This window comes from Madurella fahalii (genome assembly GCF_045866475.1).
Source record: "Madurella fahalii IFM 68171 DNA, scaffold_2, whole genome shotgun sequence".
NCBI lineage: Eukaryota > Fungi > Ascomycota > Sordariomycetes > Sordariales > Madurella > Madurella fahalii.
Window position 1 is genome coordinate 4,505,130 of NW_027263972.1, and position 22,840 is coordinate 4,527,969.

Genomic DNA, 22,840 nt, shown 5'->3' on the forward strand with positions numbered 1-22,840 from the left:
TCAGCGCAACAGCCAGCCCAGCAATGCCCGACAATGAAAATGCGCACAAACAAGTCACGGTAACAGAATCCCACGTCGACTAGATGCAACCTGAACCCAGGCGAGAAAGCAACAGCCCAAAACTTCCTTAGACGAATCCTCAACAATGATGCCCAATTTCCAAATCTCAAGTCCCAAGAGACATGCCTTGAAAAGAGAAGCAACCAGCAAGAAACAAACAACGCGACGAAAACCGCTTATATGCAACCTAGCAATGATAAGCAGAAAGGAAAACCAAAGAAAACAAAAGGAACCCCGGAAATGCTATCTAGTATCATAACTCATAAAAGTCCGCACCAGACGCGTCCTCATTCGACCCCTCAGCAACCACCCTCCACGCTGTCCTCCTTGAAACAACTTCTTCGCCACCACCACCCACCACCACTAACTTCTCTCCTCCCACCATCACCCTTCCTACAACCAAAACACCACACCCAGACAGTAAGAAACCCAGCATCACGCCGCCGCCGCCCTCCGGAAACCCAACAACACACACCGGCGCCCCCAACAAAACAATCCACACCCGCTCACCTCTCAACAACTACATTTCCCCCCTGGATCAGCGCGTCCAGCTCCCACGGATTAAGCGTGCTCCGCCTGCGGGAAGCGACCTTGCTGGCACACTTGGCGCCGCCATCCTTCGCCGCAGCAGCAGCAGTAGGAGGGAGATCCCTCTTCCTCCTGCGCGTCTTCTCCACCTGCACGTGCGGGCGTTGCTGCGCGGCGGGGGCCGACATGCCCAGCTCGTCCGCGCCGCCATCCGCGTCGCCGTCGCCCCGATACGAGCCATACGAAGCCGGCTCCTCCGAGAGGCTGGCGACGCCGTCGCCTTCGGACCGCGTGCTCATCATGGCGCCCATGGTTTCGGCGTCCGGGTCGACGGGGGTGGTGGTGGCGGTGGTGGTGGTGGTGGTGGTTGTTGTTGTTGAGGACGGGGAGGGTGCGCTCGCGCCGCTCTTGTCTAACCGGCGTGCCGCCTTGAGTTTGGCCCGGACCCTAGCGGCGTCCGCGTCCCTTTCCGAGGCGGCAAGCTTGGCGGCGATGGTGGCCATTGTCAAGGGGGATTGTTGCGGCGGGGGGAGAATGCTGTTGTTATTGCCGCCGCCGCCACCGTTGCGGGGCAGCGGTAGGCGGGAGTTAACTCGCCGCGGGGACCGGCTGGGTGAAGGTGCCGGGGGAGGGACCATGGCCTCTGCGTTCTTACTGGTGGAGGCAGCAGTGGTGGATCTGGAGGATGTTGTGTCTGCACCTTTGCTGGCGGCAGCGGCGCCGGACCTGGAGGATGTTGCCGATGTGGCTGACCGAGCTCTCGTGGCCGGCTTCGCTGGTCGGGCTTCGCGCTCCTCTTTTCGGGTTTGGGACCTACCCCTAGCCTGAGTTGGCCGGGCAGGGCGTGATTTTGCGGGCGACCTGGAAGCAGGCTTGCGCTCTTCGGCGGCTCTCTTCTTTGCCGCCTCCTCGCGCTCTCTCCTCCTCGTAGTGGGTGGTCGTTTCTGACCCCTTGCGGGAGCCGCCGTCGGTTTGGGCGGGGGTTGATCGGCGGGCTTGATGAGGGATACGCTGTCGACGGACGTGTCGGGCGTCGTGACAGCTGCAGAGGGAGGCAGGGGAACGTCGGCAGCCTCCTCCGGGGGCACTGTGCGTAATGAGAGCACCGGCTTCTTTTGTGGCGATTGTTGTGGTTTTTCAGGGGCTGGGGGCGGGGGTAATGGGGTGTCCTCTGCGCTAAGATCCCACGTGTTCTCTTCGGCAATGGTGATGTAGTCCCTTTGCTGGCGTCTGTTGTTTGAGCGCCCACCTCTATTGCCTGCCGTGTAGGAATCACGCAGCGGGCTGAGTTGCGGAGGCGGGGGAAGCGGCGGGGAGGACAGCATGACCGACTGCTGGAGGATCTCGACGTTCGGCTCTTCCACGTCGAGATCCTCCACGTTGAGGTGGTCCTCATATATACTGGAGACGTCGCTCTCTTCGTCATGGTCGACGTCTGCTTCGGGCACCGAATCCAAAGAGCCTTCTCGGCAGGGCGTGTGCACGGCATCGTCTTCCTCCATGTCCTCGGGCACGGCTTCCAAGCGGAGACCGTACCCCTGAGACGTCTCCTCGACATTCTGCACCTTGACCGGGCTGAGTCGCAGGCCCATTTTCAGCTCCTCGACGTTGACCGGTCGGCCGCTCGCCTGCATCCTCCTGCGCCATCCGTCAATGAGATGGACAGCCTCCTTCCAGCGCGTTTCCATCTTCTCCCAGCCGTCCCGTAGCCTGTGGATCTCATCCTCTCGCACGACCACCTCTTCGATCGGAACGAATGATGGGTTCGTCAGGATGGTGCGTAGGTGGTCGAGCACCGCATCGACCTCGGCCGACATATCGGCGCAGTTGGCCGCCAGCGCCAGGGCATGTCCGTCGCCATTCTCCATTACAACCCCATTTGTAGCGTCCCAGCCGCTCATTTCTTTCAGCTGCTCGGTTGTCCTCCTGATCAGGTGAAGGAGAGCTTCGTTCTCCTCGCTGAGACCCTTGGCAAGCTCGGCCAAGAAAGAGTTTGTTTCCATGCGCAGGTCGTAGCCTTCGCTAGTCGTGCCGTCGGAGGGCGATCCTTGGTCGGCATCGGACCCGACATCGCCAACCACCGTGATGGTGGTAATGCCGGGACTTTTGCCGGCACCCCTCGCCCTGCTCGCTTCTGTGACGGCCTTCTTGAGGCCTTCAATCTGACGATCTCGCTTGCGCACCTCGTTTGCGCAGGCAGCTCTGGTCTGGGCAACGAGCGATTTTGTCCGGGCAGCCTCCTCCTTGAGGCGGTGGACCGTCGCCTCGGCCATCTTGAGATGCGTGCGTAATGCAGCTTCGGCGGCCTCGCTAAGCCCAGCCTTACGCTGTGCCTCGGCGTGTTTCTCTTGCAGCCGCTGGATATCGTTGGCCTGGCGTAGGGACTCGGCACGAAGAGTTCGCAAGGTGGCCGAGAGCGACTCGCGGTGTTCAGCATCGCGCTGCAGGAAGAAGAAAAAATGGAAAAAAGTCAGCACCAAACTCATGGTAGCAAAACTTTGTCGTCGCCAAGCATTTCCCGCAAGAGCAGAATACTCACGTCTCGTCTAAGAATCAGATCGTTGACCACGGCCATGATACGGCTCATGGTCTCTGCCACCTCGCCATCGCTGTCGCCAGGATGTGTGAAATCGATGCTGTTGCCATCGCGAAGCAGACCGCGGGACAGCAGCTGGTTATTGATGTACAGCGATGCCGTACGTAAGTTCTCGGCCTCGATCATCGTAGTCGACGCCTGAACTTCATCAGGTCCTCAACCGCATATGCCTTTTTTTGGCCAAAGAAAAAAAACGCGGCTCGGGAAGATGACAGGGGCACAGAAGATGCAGCTTTTGTTTGAGGGCCCTGCTCTCTATGTCGGCAGGAAGGAAAAAGAAGGGATGTCAACTGTCAGAAACGCTGTCATTCCCGGGTGCGACCAGGAGCTCGGATCCCAATGGTACGCTGTGGCAATCTCGAACCGCGGTCGGCTCCTGTTTATTTGGCGGGGCGTTGCTCTGGAAACGGAGGTTCAATGGGCAATGGGCATCGATCGGCGCCATCTCCACACTTGGCGCAACACACATTTTCGTCAACCGCAAGCAACCCTAACCCTTCCCGCACACGATTCACACCTCTGTGAGACAGCGACCTCGAGCCCTCCGCACATCGCACCATCCCCACGAAAAAGCTTGCAGATTCTTGCTGCAGATCCATATTTGCAGGACCAGAACATCTGTTAGATTGGCCCCTCGGGGTGGTTTGCCTATTACTTGAATGCTATTGACGAAGCTAGCTGATGTGCCGGCCAAGGGATCCTTGTCGGGAAGGATCATCGGCGGATCTTCAGCACAGAGCAGCGCCAAAGATGAAGAATACGGCCCAAGCGCCGTCAATCATGTTCCTGCGAAGAATACGTCAGCGTACGCTCTAACCACTGAGTGTCAGACACAAAAAAGCAAGGCGCACTCCTTAGCAACACGACATATCAGACAGTTTGAGAAGATTATTGGAAAACGCGGTTTTTGTCACCATGCACCGTTCGTCACGAGGGGGGAGAACCCCAAGCAACGAGACGGATGATCTGATGGCCCCGCGTGCGTCATCATAGCATGGGCAGATTTTGCGGAAAAAGAGAGATATGACGACTCACCAATCTTGGTATCGTACCGGCTCTTTTGTAGGTCGAGCGGAAGCTCGTCTCGGCAGGTCGAACTGCCACTGTGTAATCTCGGGCCAGGTCATTTGCTCTGGTGACAGCCGCGGAAATGGCCTCCCCATCACTCCGTCTCAACGTTCCGAGCATATGCAGTTCCCTCATGCCTCGGGAACAAACTTCCCCTTCCCCTCCCGCATAGCCGACAGCTTCTTGCGGTCGTCGTCAAACCTCTTCAGTAACTCGACCTGTTCCGCCTTCTTGCGTTCCCGCAGCTGGAACCGGTAGAAATTTGTCAACTCGTCCTTCCTCTTCTCCTCTTTCTCCATCATCTTGCGCTTCGCCTCCTCGGCCTCGGTCCGGCTAGCCGGCGCGTTCCTGCCGCCGCGCGTGACCGTCACGAAGCCGTCCTCGTCGGGCTCGTTCCGCAGCCGCTTGGCAATCTCGGCCGCCTCTTGTTCGCGCCGGGCAAACAAGGTCGAGAAGGCTTCCACAGAAGCCTGTAGCGTATCTCTGTCAGGGTACGACATCCGGTTATGCGCTTTGAGCCAGAGCGAGCCGAGGGGGGGAACCCTGCCCTCTGGTAGATTCTCGCCCCAGGTAGGGTATTTCTTCGTCCGGTGTAGCTTGGCAATGGCCTTCAGCACTTGCTCGACGCTCTTCTCGTCGGCCAGCACCACTACGGCTGTGCTCCCGCTGCGCCGTAGCGGGCGCGTCCAGGTGCTGGGAAGACGCGCTGCGGCTTCTTCCTTTGCCCGCTCGGCCTCTTCGTCTTCGCGCTTGCGCTTCTTGCCGCTGCCGTGCGCCTGCAAGAGGCGGGTGACGTGGGCGGGCTGGGCGCCGTCGATCGGAGACTGCGATTGTGCGTCTTTCCTCTCGTCCTCAAAGATAGCGCTCTCAAATCGGCCTGTCCCCACTAAAGAGGTAAAGAGCGCACGGAGATGAGCCTCGGTGCTGTCGACGGGGACGTTTGTGAGGAAGAGACTGCGGGCGTCGGTCGCCGTGGGGATTTTCGGCGCGTTGCGCCGCACGTAGAGATAATGGACGACATTTCGGGGGAACGAGGGCAAAGGAGGAATTGAGACCGGGAGGACCGAAAAGTCCCCGATGATTGCAGGACCCGAAGGCATCTTTGTGATCCTTTGGGGAAGACGCTCTCCTCGACGCTCATCAAGAGTTTGTTTGGGCGAAGCCGTTTGTTTCAAGAAACTTTTGATGCCCCACCCGCCCTTACAGATGCTTATCGTGGCCTCCTATTGGTCGTCAAGGCGCCTTGGTCGATAAGTACTCGACCAAAAAAGGCGCCCGGCAGCTTCGACTTGAGCTCGAAATCACAGCAAGTAGCACTGCGAGTTGCATTTCTGCGATTCCTATCTTCTCTTCCCCTTCGTGCTACCATCTGCGCCATGGCGAGATCGGGATCCCCGTGGCCAGTTTGTTGAATTACTGTAGGTCGTTACCCAATTGGCGATAGCTCACTTCCAGCTCTGGTGATACCCTCATCATAGGGTAAGTCTGCTACTTTGTCAGCCGGTGGCACCAACCTAGACTCTAGTCGGCGACGATCACGATGGCCCGCTGGGGTGGCACAACATCAAATATTGCGCTGTCTCTCGTCAGATCTGTCTCAGCCTATTGGAGCCGAACCAGGCTGGACTCAACGTCCAAGCCGCCCATGTTTCTCGAGTTCCGGTCGTCTACCTCCTTCATCCTGTTCACAGTCTGCCTCGCCATTTTTACCGACGTCTTCTTCTACGGCCTGATCGTGCCCGTCATACCATTCAGTCTCTCGGACCAGGTCGGCGTGCCAGAAGATGAAGTGCAGCACTGGACGGCCATCCTGCTCGCCTGTTACAATGCCGCCCTCTTTTCTGGGAGTCCGATTGCCGGCCTCTTCGCCGACCACACCTTGTCACGCCGCCTGCCTCTGCTCCTTGGCCTCATAGCGCTCGGCGCGTCCACGCTCCTGCTGTGTCTAGGCAAGACCATCGCACTTCTCGTCGTGGGTAGACTCCTCCAGGGTCTCAGCGCCGCCATTGTCTGGTCGGTCGGGCTGGCACTGCTAGTCGATACGGTCGGAAGAGACATCGGGTACTCGATGGGTTACGTGAGCATTGCGATGTCGGTCGGCCTGCTGATATCGCCTGTCATTGGTGGAGCAGTCTTCGCAACTGCGGGCTATTATGCGGTGTATTATGTTGCATTCGCCATCGTGTTCTGCGACATTGTTCTCCGCCTCGTCTTGATCGAAAAAAAAATCGCCCGCCAATGGCTTGACGATGCCAAGTGCGGAAAGACAAGTAAGAGAAGTGCGACAAGTCGAGACGCTTCCGATGCAGCAAGGGAGGAGGAACCAGGACCCGGGGTGGCGAGCAGCGCCCGAGCACTGAGCAAGGAGAACCAGCATTGCGACCGTGCCACAGCCTCGCCCTCACCGACCCGCGCCGGGACCGGTCCCGGTGCAGAAGCAACAGCCGCCCCCATGGTTGCGAAGCATCCGCACTGGGAATTGATCAAAACTAGGAGAATCCTTGCTGTTTTGCTTGGGGTCGTTGTCCAAGCTACCATTGTGTGAGCACCCGCCCCATGGCCGGAGCGTCGCCCGATAGGCTGCCGTTACTAATCGTATTCAAGGTTCGGATTCGACACCGTGGTGCCACTCTTCGTCAAGGACACCTTCCGATGGAATTCGACCGCTGCGGGCCTAGTTTTTGTCTGCGTCATGGTCCCCGGCTTTGCTTCCCCGCTTGTTGGGAAACTCTCGGACCACTTTGGCGCCCGGTGGCTGTCGGTAGCCGGCTTTGCCATCTCTATTCCGCCGCTGGTGTGTCTACATCTCGTGACCAATAACACGATTGAGCACAAGGTCCTGCTTTGCGCGCTCCTCTCTTTGCTAGGCGCTACGATTATTGCGCTGGCTACCACACCCCTCATGGCCGAGATGACCTACGCCATTGACCAGAGGGAGGCGGAGCAGGCCGGCATCTGGGGCGAGAAGGGTGTCTACGGCATCGCTTACGGCTTATGGACTACCGCCTTCGCGCTCGGTGGCACCATCGGCAGCATCGTGGCTGGCTATCTGAACGCCGGGCCAGGCTGGGGACCTACAGTCTGGTCCTTGGCTGTGTGGGCTGCGCTTGGAGCGGGTGTCTCCCTTGGGCTCGGATCGAAGCCCAACAAGCCTGATGCTGCTGCCAGCCCGACGACCGCCGAGAATGATCGGCTCAGTTCCATCGCACAGGAGCAGGTGTGATGAGCGGAGCGGGATGCATGTTCGGAACGGTCTCTTTTCATCTCTGACTCAACGGTCCGGAAGTATTCTGTTGCCGCCGATGGCTTGCAGCATTATGAGCGTAGCACCGAATCCCTGCAGCGACCCTGCAAGCTGCACTTACTCATATCTCAATAATGATACGCCCGATGCCACGGCTCACGCATGACAGCATAGACGTGGCTTTGTCGTCTTCTGTAAGTGCAGTTCCCCGGTGGTCTACCCGACCATCCCGGAGCCTGACCCGGCAGGTGCCGCAATTGCCGACTCCGCAGCTAGAGTCGACGTCGTCAAAGTGTTTTTGCAGGCTCTCGAGCAGTGATTCCTCCTCACCCACCTTGATGACCCTGCCGTCCTTGTTGGCCACGACAGCCTCAAAGGGGTCTCCCGATACGTCGGCTTCGAAGGCTTCAAAATGCACCTCGTTGTCGGGAATGCCATGTGCCCTCGTCTCCTTGGCCGCCTCGTCCATGAGACCCTTCGGCCCGCAAACGTACAAGTGCGAGTTCCAATGCATGTTCTCAATAATATCACCCACGTTGAGCCGCTGCCCCGCGGCCTTGTTGTAGATGACGCAGTCGCTGCCAAGCTTAGCCAGGCGCTCCCGGAAGGGAATGTCGTCGACCGAGCGCACTGCGTAATGCAGGTCCACACTATAGTGAATGCGCTTGTAGAGCTCGATCAGCGACAGGAAGGCCGTGATGCCCACTCCCGCCACCACAAAGACGTGATGGCTCGCCGCGGTTGGGATGGATACCGCGACCGTAATGGCGCCCACTTGCACCGTGTGCCCGACCTGTACCACCTCGTGCAGGTACCGCGACCCGCCGCGACTCTTCTCGTCTAGGGCGACTCCCAGTTGGAAACGGTTCCGATTGCCGTCGACGATGGAGAATGCTCTCACAAGGCCATTGCCGAGCTTGAGTTTAGCGTGCGCGCCGGGCCGGAGTTCGACGCCATCGCCATCTTGACCACTAAGTGGCTCGACGGCCTCGAGAATGAACGACACGATCCTCGCCGTCTCTTTTTCTTTCTCAACAACCCTGAACTCTCTCCACTTCGGCTCCTGCCTGGCAAGCTTCAGCTTCCGCTCCTTTGCCCTCTGCTTCGCCACCCTCCCCTTGAATTGCTCTTTACATTCCGCCCCAAACTCTTCAATGCCTGCCAACTCCTCGTTCATCTCTGCGTTCCCAGGGTCCCGGTGCAGGTACTCCTGAACGCGCTCAATAGTCCACTTTGGGTGCCGCCTCTCGACCAACCGGATCGTGTCGCCCGCCTGGACTGTGCCCTCGCGCAAAACGCGGAAGTACCACCCCGTGCGGCTCGTCTTCCACGTGTTTGGAGCGAAATTTTTGAGCTGAAAGCGGTGATTGAGCTTGAAGCATGGCTGGCGAGGAAGACTGACTTGGAAGATTGGGGGGTCGCCGGAGCCGGAAGTCGTGAAGATGTCGCCTATGCAGAGGTTCCGCTCGTTAAGGTGGGCAAAGACAAAGTTCTCGCCAAAGGCTCCCGGCACGAAGGCTGGGGCGGCTGAGGGGAAGTCGGCCTGCCAACTGAGGTAGTGGGCGGAGCAGTCTGTGAATATTAGCAAAAAAAAAAAAAAAAAAAAAAAAAAAAAAGTAAATAAATACAGTAAAGACTGATGTGCTGCTCATGGTGGCTCATGAGAAGGTGTCTTGAAACTTACACCCGTGAACCGCCTTATCAACGCCGCCGTGAAAGGTAGGGTCGTGCTCGTCCTCCTCAAGCCCCGTCTTGGTGACACGCACCGGCCCGTCGCGCACCGTCTTGTCGATGCCCGATTCTACCGTTAGGCCGCGCATGGGCTTCATCCTGCCTGTACGGACCTCGAGAATCGTGTCGCTGGTGACGTGGGCGTGCAGGTCCACCGGGGGACTCGACCCCTCCTGGCGCTGCTGGGCCATGTTCTGATATCGGACTGCAAAATTTCCTACAAACACCAGAGTATCAAGGTCACATCCGGATCCTGGTGCATAATCCGTATTATCCACCGAGAGTTGACGCGGGGTGGAACAGAACAACTCACAAGCCTCCACTTGGAGTTTCAATAAGGGACACCGTTGATAAATGGAGATAACACTCCGCAGCTGGCCTGACTAAGCAGCTGTGATTTCAATGGTTGACAAGTTAACGTTACCTTACCGGATTCCACGGCCTTACTCATAAAACGGACCTTAACATTGCCCACAAACCGTTGCTCTGGATACCTATCGTTTGAACGAATAGGGGCGGCCAGAAGCTACACACTCGCCTTCTCTAGCATTTCTAACTTGTTGCTAGCTGTGAAGCGGAACGTTGCATTAAGGTTTTTTTCTTCTTTCTTATCTTTATTTTCTGTTTTGTTTTCCTTGGTTCTTTTTCGTCTCCTTTTTCTCTTTCTATCCATTTTGATTTTTCTTTTAGCCCCATCTTTCCAACCTCCTCTATTTTTCTTTTCGTTTTCCCGGAAAAGAAAGAAAAAAGAAAAAGTGAAGGGATGCTACCTATCGCCCATCTTAATCTTCTAAATCATAAGCCCGCGCCGAGCCCAACTCTGGACATTGGCGTACATAACAAATGCCAGCTTTTGGGAAGAGGTGAACTTGGATCCCACCCATCGAGTCGATTACCTTACGGTAACAGCAAGAATGCTCGATATTTTGGTCACTGAGAGGTCCCCACCTCTAGCAACGCCGGAAGTAGCAGACGGGCGGCCAGGTGCAACAAGCTAATTCAAGGGAGCGAGCTAATACGCTAAGCTCATCGAGTAGCAGTCTTAGGACCGTTCCGCGGTGCGAGACGAAGACGAGATTGATGACAGCCTTTCTTCTGCGCACCCGACGTGGAACTGCCCGGGCTAACCGCGCAAAATGATCAGTCACAAACCCAGAGGGCCTCGCCTGGAGAAATCAGATTGCTATTCATCTAATGCTTTTAACCTCAGACCCCATGGTGGGTGCCCAGCTATCACATACGTAAATTGGACGTCAATTGGGCCTCGATGAATCATTTCGGTAATCGATGCATCCACTAAAAGGATGGCTAGCGGCGGTTACACAGATTTGACTCGGTTTATCCTCTACTGTTTATTCCAATTGATTGCCCTCACCGCTGATGAGGCGATGACCATTAGTATGAGAGTAGCGGGGAACATGAGTTTCTGGTAGCGTATTCCGAGATGCTGGTCCCTGCTCCTCTTGCGCCCGGCCCCCCCCCCAACCCAAACAAAAAAAAAAAAAAAAAAAAAAAAAAAAGGAAAAACAAATTTTAAAAATTTTGAGGTACAACGCGCCGAGTTAATGGAAGCCGATGGTTACCGCGAGGCCTCCCAAGCGCACACGTGGATGGTGACGATGAGCCAGCCCCATAACTAGGTGGGGGGCCACCTGGGGTCGCGTAGTAATTATATAGACGCGGGTACCAATTTGGGAGAGCTAACGTTATAATGCTGGGGCTGGACACGGAGCATATTTGGATTGCGACGAGTCACAGGCCCTACAAGGAGCTGAATGTGACCGCAGAGTCGAAGAGCCGCACGAGTTGTAACCATTGACCCGGCCCTGGTAGCCTTGCCTCGGTAAACTAATGGTGGAGGTGTCAGAGGGAGGGGAAGTGAAACCATGGCCAGATACCTTCGCGGCGACTTGCATATGCCGTTATTGCACTACGCAGTAGCTCACGGTTCAGGGCTGAGGAAAGGTGAGTGCAATGGGCGGGGGCCAGTGCGGGCGGGGACTCGAGGAATTTGTTGAGCCTCCGCGTTGCATTTATTTCTAATTGGACCGGGCCCCATAACAGCCGGCTCTGGGAATGAATGGGATGTGGGCTACTTGGTAGCGGCCTTAAGTTCCCTGATTCAGTAGTGTACCCATTGAGCCGCATCAATCTTTAGTTGAGGCAGGGATTTTGATACGGCCAGACCCCTTCCTGCGTTGCGGCGTCCATCCTACCGTTCCCAGAACGGGCCGAGTTGTGGGGGGCTCTGCAGAGCCGCATAGGAGTCGCGTCACCCCTCCAGGGCGAGCTACCTGGATCCAGCACAGCGAGCTTCACCACTCAAGGCTTTGGATGGGCATTTGGGCAGAAAGACAGGCAATCGCGGCTTCGTGTCTCGGCCACCGGTCCTAAGTAGTAGTACCGCAGTCGGGTCGACTTTTTTAAAAAGAAACAGCCATGCCCGCCAGCCCAAGTGGGGATTGTCCATCGCATCCAGCTTTGGGATCCTGCACATCGATTACCGGAAAACAGATGAGGATCTCCTCCGCCGTCTGCCCGCAGCCTTGCGGCTCATCTCCCTCGCCAGTTTGGCCAAGGTATAAGTACGCTCTCGGTAACTGCAGGTGACCGCCGCAGGCCGGCCCTTGGGAAAGACGTCCAGCGTGCACGCTTGTTCTCCACCCCCCTCTCCCCTCCCACCTCCTCCCAGTTCTGCACCCAGTCGCTTAAATCTCGTCCTTCCGCTCCCACGGCTTGCTCTGCCCCGCTGTTGCTCTGCCTCTCTCTTCGATGGTGGCCGGTAGCTGTCCCAGTGAAGTCCGCCCGGTGGTGCCTCATGTCGCTAGTCAAGCTTCCCTACGAGCTGGTAGCGTATGTGGTTCGACACCTTCATCTCGGCGACATCCGCAGCCTCAGCTTCTCGTGCCGAAAGTTTCAATTTCTGCTCCATGAACCCAACATTGCGAAACTGGTGCTCGAGGTAAGGTCCCTGGTGGGAACTCTCTTTACGTCCCTCCCGCGCCATCTCCGACGCCGCCGCTGACGCTGGGGTCCAGGCCAATGCCCCGTATAGTCTGGAGGCCCGGGATGCCCGGGCCAATAAGCGCTACGCGGGTGAGTTGAGACGGCTTATCAAACGCCGAGAGGCCATCGCATCCGTGTCGCCCTATCTCGTTGCCATCGTCGGCCGTGCCGATGCGTGGATCTACGTGAATGGCCTGCTCTGCTACATCCGCGATCGCCAGATCCGCATTCTGGATCTGCACCACGCCGCTAGCCACGAGATGGTGGTCAGCATTCGCACGCTCCTTGACGAGGCTATCGAGGAGCCCCGCGCAAACCGCAAGTACCGGCTTCAACTGCTGTATTGCGCACATGACATCGTCTCGTGCCTGTACTCGCACGCCAAGCACGCCCAGCCCGGCTGTGCCAGCTGGCTTCTTGTCTTCAACCCTCGGACCGGCGAGATCATCACCACCGAGCCCCTCGCGTCTACCTTTAAGATTTTTGTACGCAATAACGACAAATTTCTGTACTACGGTACCAACTCTGAGATGGGCCGCGACGGCTACCGGCGATGGGTAATACGAGGCTTCGACCTCACCGAGCGTACATGGCTGGACCAGAAACTCGATATAGCAGCAGTGATTGGGTCGGAGATAGGTTCTACGGTCTCGTTTGACATATTTGACAACTATTTTTACGGCGTATCGAACCAGACGAGCCTGGAAATCGAAGAGATTGACTGGATCTCGTACTATACTTGTTTCCGATTCCCTCTGACCCGCCGCGGCTTTCAGGATATAGAGCGAGCACCTCGGCATCTGTTTTGGCGGAGGAGCCAAGCCGAGGGCCCGATTGACGACCGGTGGACCTTTCTCCGTATGTTTAAGGACGAGATGACCGGCCAGCTCAAGGTCATTGAGTCGAGAAAGGAGTGGCTTTCGGGGAGCATCTCGGCGATGCGTACGTACTATACGACGGTCATCGACTTTGACGATGTAGCCATCCGGAAAGCATGGGACTTGGCCGAGCAGAAACTTCTATCGGACCCAGACCTATCGGCCTCTGGATCCGGGAAACTGCAGCTAGGAGCCCCCGCAAAGCCGACGTTAAGAGATCCGCATATGGTTCACCCCGGTGATGACAGCTCTTCGGACTTGACATTTACCCTAAGCAAATGCCCTATTCGCTCATATTATCCATCGTCTCAGACCTTCATTGATATCGTTGACGATACTACGTCCTTCGACCCAAATGACCAGCGAATCCGCATCCGCGGGGGGTCGCGCCGCCTCTGGACACCTGGCGAGCTCCGGCAACGGAAATACTCACCAACAAGCCAAGGACCGGAGCACCTAGATACGGTTTCGCATCAAATCGACTCTCTATACCGGAGTGAGGGGGTTGTTTTCTGGCCGCCAGATGGAGATCAGGCGGGCGCGGACCCCGCGCTCGCCGACCTTTACGCGGTTCTCAACCCACCAGGATACGTTGGGAATCTTCACGGCAGCTGGGACGAACGTTCGCTCATCTACGCCACTGGAGGAATGTCGGGGGGGCCGAAATCCCTGGTGTTTATCTCGTTTGATCCTTCTATTCACCTGGCTGGCGCAACACCATACCCCAGCAACAATCTACTTGGCAGGTCCGCCAGCCAGTCCCCTCCGCTCCAAGGAGAGGATAAGGGCAAGGATGCGGTCGAATGGTACCCAACCTCGCAGCCCGATGCGACAGCTCGGCCGGGAGTAAGAGTGGATTCTGACCTCACCTCTAAAGCAACCAACGGTGTCAACTCTTCGTCTTGGGGAGCGCTTGAATCGGCTAGCTATCGCGAGATTGCGCGTGGCTATCACTTTGCTCGCTAGACCACGGGAATCTCTCACCTGAGGACAGCAACCTCGCTCCCTTCCGACTGGGGCCGGGATGCATACAGAAGCCCCCATTAGCCTCGAGCGACAGTTGGGCAATCTAATGCACCTCTAAGAAGGACACGCTGGCTTGCATGGCATGTGGCTGCAGAAGCCAGCCGTATGTGCATTGCATGTTGCAACTCTGACCATTATATGAGGCCGGGAGATGGTTGACCGAGGAGCAGCAAAGGACTAGAGTACAGGGCCAGCAGGTTCGCGGGCGCGATTACCTTTGCCTTGTCCTCAGCAACCTCATTCTTGGTTTAGAGTAAGCTAAAATCTATTGCATTGACTTGAAAGTGTACACTATCTGGTGGTAAAGGGGTATCTCGGTCGCCCGAATGTGAGCGTCATTTAGGGGGGACGAGGCTCTGAGAGTTGCCTAGACTTGTGCACAGGTTCAATCCTCCCCCCCAGCCTCACTTTACCCCTCCCTTTTTTTTGGGGAGGGGGTTTCTCTTGCCCGGTTACAGAGGTGACTCCGATTCTCAATGGCTTTTCCCGGATCATCCGCCTAGCACTAGCATGCAAGGTAATCCGCAGATCGAAGTCAAGTCGCATTAGGACATCAAGGACCAGGGCACAGAAAGCCGCCATTTCCATGTATCTTCTGGGCTCGCTCGGAGTTTCACCGTTACGTACGAGGACAACAGAGTCCCCGCATCCGGTTCTCTCACCCCACTGGGCACATGCTAGATATAAAGTGGCCAAAGAGCGAAACCGTCGGTTGATGTGGTGGGGGGAGGGGGAGAAACACGAATCAGATGATGAGGTCACATGAAGACCACGTAGGCCCCCAGATATACATAATGTACGGTACATAGGGCGTTCCGACCTTGGCTGCCAAAGGACGAACAGCAAAGCCTTGTGTAAAATAAGCTGCATGGCAGAGGTTGCTAGGCGGACTTTACTCGGCTATCAACAGGGGAAACTGTCCTGCGGAAAGCTAGGGGCAAAGACCTAAGACAAACATGATATAATATATATATATATTATGTACACCTATACATATACAGCGTTTTGGGGGGGGGGGGGGAGAGAGGTGGAGGGGAGAAAGTAAACACACTTGAGCTACCGCGAGAATGAACGTCACACCCTCTTTTTTCCCGCCCCTTTTCAGTCCCCCACCCAACTGCAATTATCTGTCCACTCGCATGCGGCATCAAGGCTTAGATTGCTTTTTTCGGCATTGCAGATCTTGTCTCACTGACTGCTTCAGCTTCGGCGCCATTCCGCTCTACAAACAAAAAGTCCACGTGGGGCAGTGGTTACACAACTCAACCTATATTCAGGTAACTCCGACCTGATGAGGGATATGAGGGATTCGGGGGTTTCGAGATCCATTTGATCCTGGTTTGGGCTGGTTGCATACCATGGCTAGCCGCGTCGAGTAGCCGTTGCCGCGACCAACGCCGAACCCTCGCTCCCCACCCATTACCAATGTATTCCCATGACGTTCAGCAATACTTCGTATCCCACTCCCCAACTCTTTAAACTTAACTACTCAACCTTAGAGATAAAAAAGAAAGAAAGGGAAAACATAAAAAAAAAGGAAAAAGGAAAAAAAAAGAAAAAAACAATAAACCAAATTTGAATTCTTCTTGCCCCCACACTTGTCTCGGGATAACTTACCCTGGTTATCTCCTAAGTTCCCCAGCCTCCCGCGTGGGGAGCCGTGATAGTGTGATAGTGGACGAGGGCTTACAGCAGGGAACTGCCACGTGCCCGGCAACTGGCCAACCAGCCAGTCGATAAGTGGCCCCGTGAGCTCTGACCTCTGCATTATCCCGCAGAGCCTCATGGCCAACGATTATTATTATTACTATTTTTCTTCTTCTTCCTACGCCGCTTTACCCTCATAGGGTGCGCCGGTGTCAACAATCATGACCAAAAGCGGAAAGACGAAAAGGTCTCACCCGCTCATGTGTTTGCGTCGTAGATCTGCCAACGTGGAGCGGAGCACACATAAGTATGTATGTAAACAATGGATATATCGTAAGCCAAACCTGGGATTTCCCACGTGGTATATTGTTCCGTTTGACCACGCACCCCCGTCTAAAATCCAAACCCCGCGAGATGGTGTGCACCATGAACCTACAGGGGTATCCAGCTAACGGGCTCACCGCAGTAGTAGTGACACTAACACATGAACAAAAACGCAGCAACGCCATTGCCGGCAAATACCATGCAAGCCCGCTCTCCCATCAGCCCATTTCTGTTCTCTTGACCGCCTCTCTTAGTGGTATGTAGTAGTAGTTACATCCGCTGTGAGCTGCACCGTCCTGTGTTATCCCCCTGCCCCATTAAAACACCCATTATCCTTGTCCGTGGTCCCGCGAGCGATCCGGGCCCTTGCAAAGGAGCCGGTAGACCTGGGCAACCCATATCCCATCACCGTCGGCCCATGGCCGCACCTGCGTCATGTATTCAACTTGACGTAGTTACCTGCAAGTCACTCCAAGTTAGTTTACCAGAACAACAGAAGAACAGAAGAACAGAAGAACAGAAGAACAGAAGAACAGAAGAACAGAAGAACAGAAGAACAGAAGAACAGAAAAACAGAAGAACAGAAAAACAGAAAAACAGAAAAACAGAAAAACAGAAAAACAGAAAAACAGAAAAACAGAAAAACAGAAAAACAGAAAAACAGAAAAACAGAAAAACAGAAAAACAGAAAAACAGAAAAACAGAAAAACAGAAAAACAGAAAAACAGAAAAACAGAAAAACAGAAAAACAGAAAAACAGAAAAACAGAAAAACAGAAAAACAGAAAAACAGAAAAACAGAAAAAAAAGAAAAAGAGAAAAAAAGAGAGAGTGAGAGAGAGAGAGAGTGTGTGTGTTTGGGTGGGTAAAAACCTACCAGGAAACTGCCCCTGCTTCCCCCGCAACCTTCCTGTCCACCACTCGTTCTCGTTCGCCGTCCTCGTGACAATCTCGATCGTGTCCCCGGCCCGGAAGCTCAGGTCACCCTCGGCTTGGGCCGAGTAGTCGTACAGCGCCGTGACCACCTCCGGCTTGGGTGTGGTCACCGCCGACAGCCGGCTCGGCTTAGGCTTGGGCGGTGGCGGCTTGGACTTTGCCGCGGCAGCGGCGGCGAGCGACGCCGTCCCCGGGCTGCCGAGCGGCGGGGAGATCGGTCCGGGCGAGTACGGCGGCGGCGGATTCTCGCTTACTTCGCTCTGGCGCGGCTGCCAGGTCGGTCGGAGGGACGAGACGGCGGCCGATTTTGTCGGTACTGGTGCTGGTGCTGGTGCTGCTGCTGCTGCTGCTGGGGGAGTTGGTGATGTGGGTTCTGAAGCGGGTGCGCCTGCTGTTAGTAGGCCTGCCGGCTTGGACGGCCCCTCGATGGCGGCTTGCCCCGCGCGCGGGCCGCCGTACTTGGGCGGGCGCTTCATGCCCGACGTCTTGAACTTGACGATGGACAAGCTCTCGGCGCGCTCCTGGATGTCGCCGCGCTTCTTGTGGAAGGCCTCCTCGACGTCGAGCGTCAGATCAAAGTAGCCAATGTCTACCCGCTGCATGCGCTCGTGCAGCGTGTAAAAGATGTTGAGCTGCATGTAGTAGAAGGACTGGAACAGCGGCTGGATTAACTCGCGCTCGAGGGCAAACAGCTTGGGCAGCTCGTCCTTGAGCAGGTCGTTGAAGTAGTTGAACTCTTGGGTCGACTGCTCGACGTCGTTCTCGGCCTTCCACATGGCCTTTTCGTCCTTGGCCGTCTTTTCCTTCTTCTCCTGCAGCTTCTTGAGCGTGGCGCGGTGGCGGTCGTAGTCCAGCTTCTTGTGGTCGCGCTTGGTGGCCGTCTTGCGGATCACCTTGATGACGTCGAGGAGCTCGGTGGTGGGCCGGATCACCCTACTCTCAATCATTTCCAGCTCCGGGGCCAGCGTCTCCTGCAGCTCCTTGACGACCGACTCGTACTCCTCGCAGGCGCGGATGCCCTCGGGGTTGCCCTGCACCTTGAGCGTCTCGGGATCCGACACGCGCCCGCTAATCGGCTTGTAGATCTCGGTCATGGCCTTGGAGAACTCGATCTGGTGCTGCAGCATGCCGTTGATGGCATCAAAGTACTTTTGGCTCTCATCGTGCAGGTGCTTGGTCTCGGTCTCGAGCTCCTGGAATCGACGCTCCGAGTCGATGTAGACGGCGTCCTTGGTGTGCTCGCCAATGTTGAATTTCGCCTTGAATTGTTGAGGTGCCTAGGGCCGTGTCCGAGACCACCCAAGAGTCAGTTGTGCGGTGCAAAGAACTGCATTGCGGGGCAGCAAAACTCACGCGAGCAATCCCCTTCTGAAACCCCCTGAAGCTCATTCTCTGGGTATAGCTCGATAAATTGTCGCGGAACCAGGTGGGGTTTGTATGCGAAGGACGATAAGAGGTCCGTCTGGGAACAATCCGAAAGAGCCACTGCAGGTAGGCGGTCGGGGTCTTGCAGAGCGAATTTCTCTCTTCCAGGAGAACCAACTGCGGCCTGATGCTTCCCGGGATGATGACGATGGCCCCAGAGGCGGAGCCGGCCCTCAGCTTTCCTTGGCTTATGGAAGGTGGCGCTGCCGGCAACCAAAGCCCGATTTTCTGACCCTCCGCCAAGACCACGGTACCAATGAATTTGCAGGGTTGGCGGGCGTAATGCCGAAGGGCACAATCAAATATTTGAATGATGTTATGGAACCGATAACGTAGAGCGAACCGAGAGTGGTGCCGTCTGCAGAGAAACGACGGCGAAGGCAAGGTAATAGGGGGCTAGCTCACTGTGTCTCTTTCAGCTACCTTGAGCTTGCCTGCTTCTAGCTCCAGCTACCGTACCGCACCTTCGTACACACAGTGCAGTCTCCCGCGAGCCAAGCTCCCCCGCTGCCGGTGCTGCTCACCGTCGTCATTCCAGCTGCCCTCGCTGAAAACGTTCGCTGCGTCATGCACCTTTCCGCGGCCGGAAAATAGTGGGCCACATGCGTCCAGTCCGGCTCGCTTATTGGCGGCCCCTTATCAATCTATCTGACGCCTCCCCTGCGGTGGAGAAAGTCCAACAAAACCGACAGCTCCGTCCCGCTCTCCGAACCGAAACGAACATTTTTCCCTCCCCGACAACCCAATCCGTGTCGCAATTCGCCTACCTACCATGGCTAATCGTGCGCCATCAGTTCTCAGGCAGGCTTCGCGTCTGGCATCCAAACCGTCTATTCCTGCGACTCCGCGACGCAGCGTTCAGGCTCTATCGCGGGTGGCCGCCGCGCCCGCGCCCGCGCACAGCACCTGCAAAAGGTGCTATGTGACCGAGACCAAGCGGGACCACGCCCAGGTCCAGGTAGAGACGGCCATCCGGCTCGACAGGAAGGAGCTCGAGAAGTCGGGCCTCACCCTGAGCGCCCAGGATGGGCCGACGACTCATGTCAGCCCCATGGCTGGTAAGCATCGCCCCTCCGAGCCATGTCCGAGCATCCTCTAATATCTCCGATCAGACGTCCTCAAGCAGGCGACCGTGATGGATGAGGGCCAGCGGCCCATCTACCTGGACATGCAGGCCACGACTCCGGTAGATCCGCGCGTGCTGGACGCCATGCTGCCCTACTACACCGGTGTCTTCGGCAATCCTCACTCTAGGACGCACGCATATGGCTGGGAGACCGAAAAGGCCGTCGAGGAAGCTCGGGAGCACATTGCTACGCTGATCGGTGCCGACCCCAAGGAGATCATCTTCACGAGCGGCGCCACCGAGAGCAACAACATGAGCATCAAAGGCGTGGCGAGGTTCTTCGGCAGGTCCGGGAAGAAGAAGCACATCATCACCAGCCAGACCGAGCACAAGTGCGTGCTCGACAGCTGCAGGCATCTGCAAGACGAAGGCTTTGAAGTGACCTATCTGCCCGTGACCAACAAAGGCCTGGTCGATCTCGAGCAGTTGAAGGCGGCAATCCGCCCGGATACGGCACTTGTCAGCATCATGGCCGTCAACAACGAGATTGGCGTCATCCAGCCACTCGAGGAGATTGGCAAGATCTGCCGCGAGAACAAGGTCTTCTTCCACACGGATGCTGCTCAAGCCGTGGGCAAGATCCCGGTCGATGTCAATGCTATGAACGTTGATTTGATGTCCATCTCGTCTCACAAGATCTACGGCCCTAAGGGGATAGGGGCCTGCTACGTCCGCCGCCGGCCAAGGGTCAGGCTGGAACCCATCATTAGTGGAGGCGGACAGGAGAGAGGTCTGCGAAGCGGCACGCTCGCTCCCGCTCTAGTTGTTGGGTTTGGAGAGGCGTGCCGCATTGCAAAGGCCGAGCTTGAGGTATGTCCGCATTGCAACTTCTTTCCTCATCGTAGAACTCCCGCGCGTACCCCCTCTGATGAACTGCTTTATACATGCATGGCTTTCTGAAGTCTCGTGACACAGACCGTTTTGTTGATAGACAGCACTTTCTCTGATTCTCTCTACCATCTTTCTGCTGTGCAATCTGCCCGCCAGTCGTTGGTTGATCGGGTTACTAACGACTCGCAGTACGACTCGAAGAGGGTCAAGTCCCTTTCTGACCGGTTACTCAAGGGGCTACTCGCCATGGAGCATACCACACAGAATGGTGACCCGGAGCATTTCTACCCCGGCTGTGTTAATGTGTCGTTTGCCTACGTCGAGGGCGAGTCACTCCTCATGGCGCTCAAAGATATCGCACTATCTTCGAGCAGCGCATGCACGTCGGCATCGTTGGAGCCCAGCTACGTATTACGGGCTCTTGGCAACAGTGATGAGAGCGCGCACTCCAGTATCCGGTTCGGTATTGGCCGGTTCACGACCGAGCACGAAATCGATTATGTCCTGAAGGCTGTTACGGAGCGCGTTGGCTTCCTCCGTGAGCTTAGCCCCCTGTGGGAGCTTGTTCAGGAGGGCGTTGATCTGAATACGATTGAGTGGACTCAGCACTGATTCTGGGATCCGGTGAGTTTGGGAGGGCGGGGAGGTCAGGGTGGTTGGCGGTCACGTTCACTTTGGGAAGGACTCATGGCACATGGCAAGGAAATAGCGAGCAAAACATCTTTGAGGTTTCCTGCTAGCTCAGGAGCAAGCAATCTGTATAATATGTGTGCTTTTTCGATGGCACAGAATGATACCAGGGAAGCGACAGCACCCGTTGTGCTAATGACGAGGCCAATTGATGCGATTTCGCTCTTCCCCTCACCCCTTGGGTTTTCCGGTACCCAAACGCCACAGGAATGTGTCATCAATCTCGTTGCCATCTTTATTGGGTGATTAGCACGTGATGCGTTGTGCAATACCAAGGTCAAGGAGGCGAGCAGAGCAATGTTACAGCAAACACCCATTGGTAACTTTTCCTTGTTCTTTTCCCGCGAGGTCGACAGAATCGGACTTACCATGAGTCAGCAATGAAGCTGATGTCGGTGGGTCGAACTAGACGTCAGTCGCACCAGGAAAAAGACTCAACTAAAGGCACTCTCCATTACGACAGATGAGGAAGGTGATAAGGAGATTAGGAGCAGGAGAAAGCTAAGAGAGAAAAACCATTCAAGGCATGACGGGTCGTAAAAGATAAATGAAAAAGGAATGATGGAGAAAGGGAAGATAAGAGTAGCCCCTGGATATTTTGTTTTTTTTTTTTTTTTTTTTTTTTGGGGGGGGGGGTAGGGGGTTGTTGTTGTTTAATACCCTCCCGCATCCGTTACAAACGGGCAATTCCCTACTCCGATGCTTCAGATGTCGTCCGAATCTGCCTTTACGATCAATCTAAGGACTGCACTGGCTGTCGGAAAGGCACCCTAAAGATTCTCGGTTCTCCAACCGGGCCCTAACGCTGAATGTTCCTGCCGAAGGTGGGGGCTCTTTGGCGGCTACAGCAGACTTGCTGTTGTTGAACGAGTTACTTGCATAATTTACTTCTCGGACACATCATAGCACGTACTAGTAACCGATGCCTTGCTCCATCCGCCACCGTGGTTGGCAGCAGCATCGTCCGGTGTGGTCTCCCCCCCCCTTCCTTTAAATTCTTGATCACGGCGCAAGACGTAGTAACTACTACATCCTGGCCGGGTGGAACACTGACAGACAACTGCTAATGGTTGAATCAAGCGCTTGCGGTGGTTAATGTTGAGCCAGGACCATGTAAGCATGCTTCGGTCTCTTCAAAGCTTGTTTGGCCTAGGGTAACAAGCGCTTTGGACGGACGCTATGCGGACCTTGTTTACTTTATGGCGGCCCATTCTGCCCTTACACGTCTCACTTCGCACCGCTCGTTTCTGAGGCCTGGTAGGGGCAATGTGCCTAGTGTTGATGATGTTGAGTGCGCTTGTGGGTTTTTGCTGTGGCTGAGAGGGGAAATATCGCGTGTGAATCCAGACTGTGGATCCAAGTGTGAGATGTAGACGCAGAGGGGAAATCGGTTTTCAGTGGAAGCTCGCACGTTCAGTTTCCGGCGGGTGGTAATGTAAGCGGTCGCGATGTTGTAAGCACCTGGTATTTTGGGCCGTTTGCGCATGATCCGCACGAGGTTCAGAGTAGCCACTCAATGAGCAGGGTGGAATTGCGTCACTGGTTGAGACTTGGGAAAATAAAATCCAAAGCAGTCAGTGTGCACCCATTAAGTCATGTACAACACGTTTGAACAAATGCGCGATGAAGAAGCTGCAAGAAACTGGACATCACATGATGGATTTTCGTCTCATAGGGCTGACAAGGTCTGGCTCCTCCGGGTGCCCATACCGACCTATGATGTCA

At 55.9% G+C, this 22,840-nt stretch overlaps 7 protein-coding genes across 7 annotated transcripts; 3 read left to right on the forward strand and 4 right to left on the reverse strand.

Moving 5' to 3' along the window:
• Positions 1-566: 566 nt before the first annotated feature.
• MFIFM68171_04069 (uncharacterized protein) lies at positions 567-3,310 on the reverse strand (the record flags this gene model as incomplete). The annotated part of the gene is made up of 2 exons (XM_071059489.1): positions 567-3,029; positions 3,128-3,310. 2 exons carry the CDS (start codon positions 3,308-3,310, stop codon positions 567-569), a joined length of 2,646 nt encoding a protein of 881 aa, XP_070915590.1.
• A 1,073-nt stretch (positions 3,311-4,383) lies between these two features.
• On the reverse strand, positions 4,384-5,352 carry MFIFM68171_04070 (uncharacterized protein; the record flags this gene model as incomplete). Its single annotated transcript, XM_071059490.1, has 1 exon — positions 4,384-5,352. The coding sequence occupies one exon, from the start codon at positions 5,350-5,352 to the stop codon at positions 4,384-4,386; it is 969 nt and encodes a 322-aa protein (XP_070915591.1).
• A 440-nt stretch (positions 5,353-5,792) lies between these two features.
• MFIFM68171_04071 (uncharacterized protein) lies at positions 5,793-7,475 on the forward strand (the record flags this gene model as incomplete). Its single annotated transcript, XM_071059491.1, has 2 exons — positions 5,793-6,793; positions 6,857-7,475. 2 exons carry the CDS (start codon positions 5,793-5,795, stop codon positions 7,473-7,475), a joined length of 1,620 nt encoding a protein of 539 aa, XP_070915592.1.
• A 142-nt stretch (positions 7,476-7,617) lies between these two features.
• Positions 7,618-9,418, reverse strand: MFIFM68171_04072 (uncharacterized protein; the record flags this gene model as incomplete). Its single annotated transcript, XM_071059492.1, has 2 exons — positions 7,618-9,068; positions 9,181-9,418. The coding sequence occupies 2 exons, from the start codon at positions 9,416-9,418 to the stop codon at positions 7,618-7,620; spliced, it is 1,689 nt and encodes a 562-aa protein (XP_070915593.1).
• A 2,627-nt stretch (positions 9,419-12,045) lies between these two features.
• Positions 12,046-14,077, forward strand: MFIFM68171_04073 (uncharacterized protein; the record flags this gene model as incomplete). The annotated part of the gene is made up of 2 exons (XM_071059493.1): positions 12,046-12,189; positions 12,266-14,077. 2 exons carry the CDS (start codon positions 12,046-12,048, stop codon positions 14,075-14,077), a joined length of 1,956 nt encoding a protein of 651 aa, XP_070915594.1.
• A 2,464-nt stretch (positions 14,078-16,541) lies between these two features.
• Positions 16,542-18,432, reverse strand: hob1 (BAR adaptor protein Hob1; the record flags this gene model as incomplete). Its single annotated transcript, XM_071059494.1, has 3 exons — positions 16,542-16,567; positions 16,985-18,320; positions 18,397-18,432. 3 exons carry the CDS (start codon positions 18,430-18,432, stop codon positions 16,542-16,544), a joined length of 1,398 nt encoding a protein of 465 aa, XP_070915595.1.
• Positions 18,433-19,240: 808 nt separating this feature from the next.
• Positions 19,241-21,037, forward strand: NFS1 (cysteine desulfurase; the record flags this gene model as incomplete). The annotated part of the gene is made up of 3 exons (XM_071059495.1): positions 19,241-19,526; positions 19,581-20,404; positions 20,615-21,037. 3 exons carry the CDS (start codon positions 19,241-19,243, stop codon positions 21,035-21,037), a joined length of 1,533 nt encoding a protein of 510 aa, XP_070915596.1.
• Between the last annotated feature and the right edge of the window lie 1,803 nt (positions 21,038-22,840).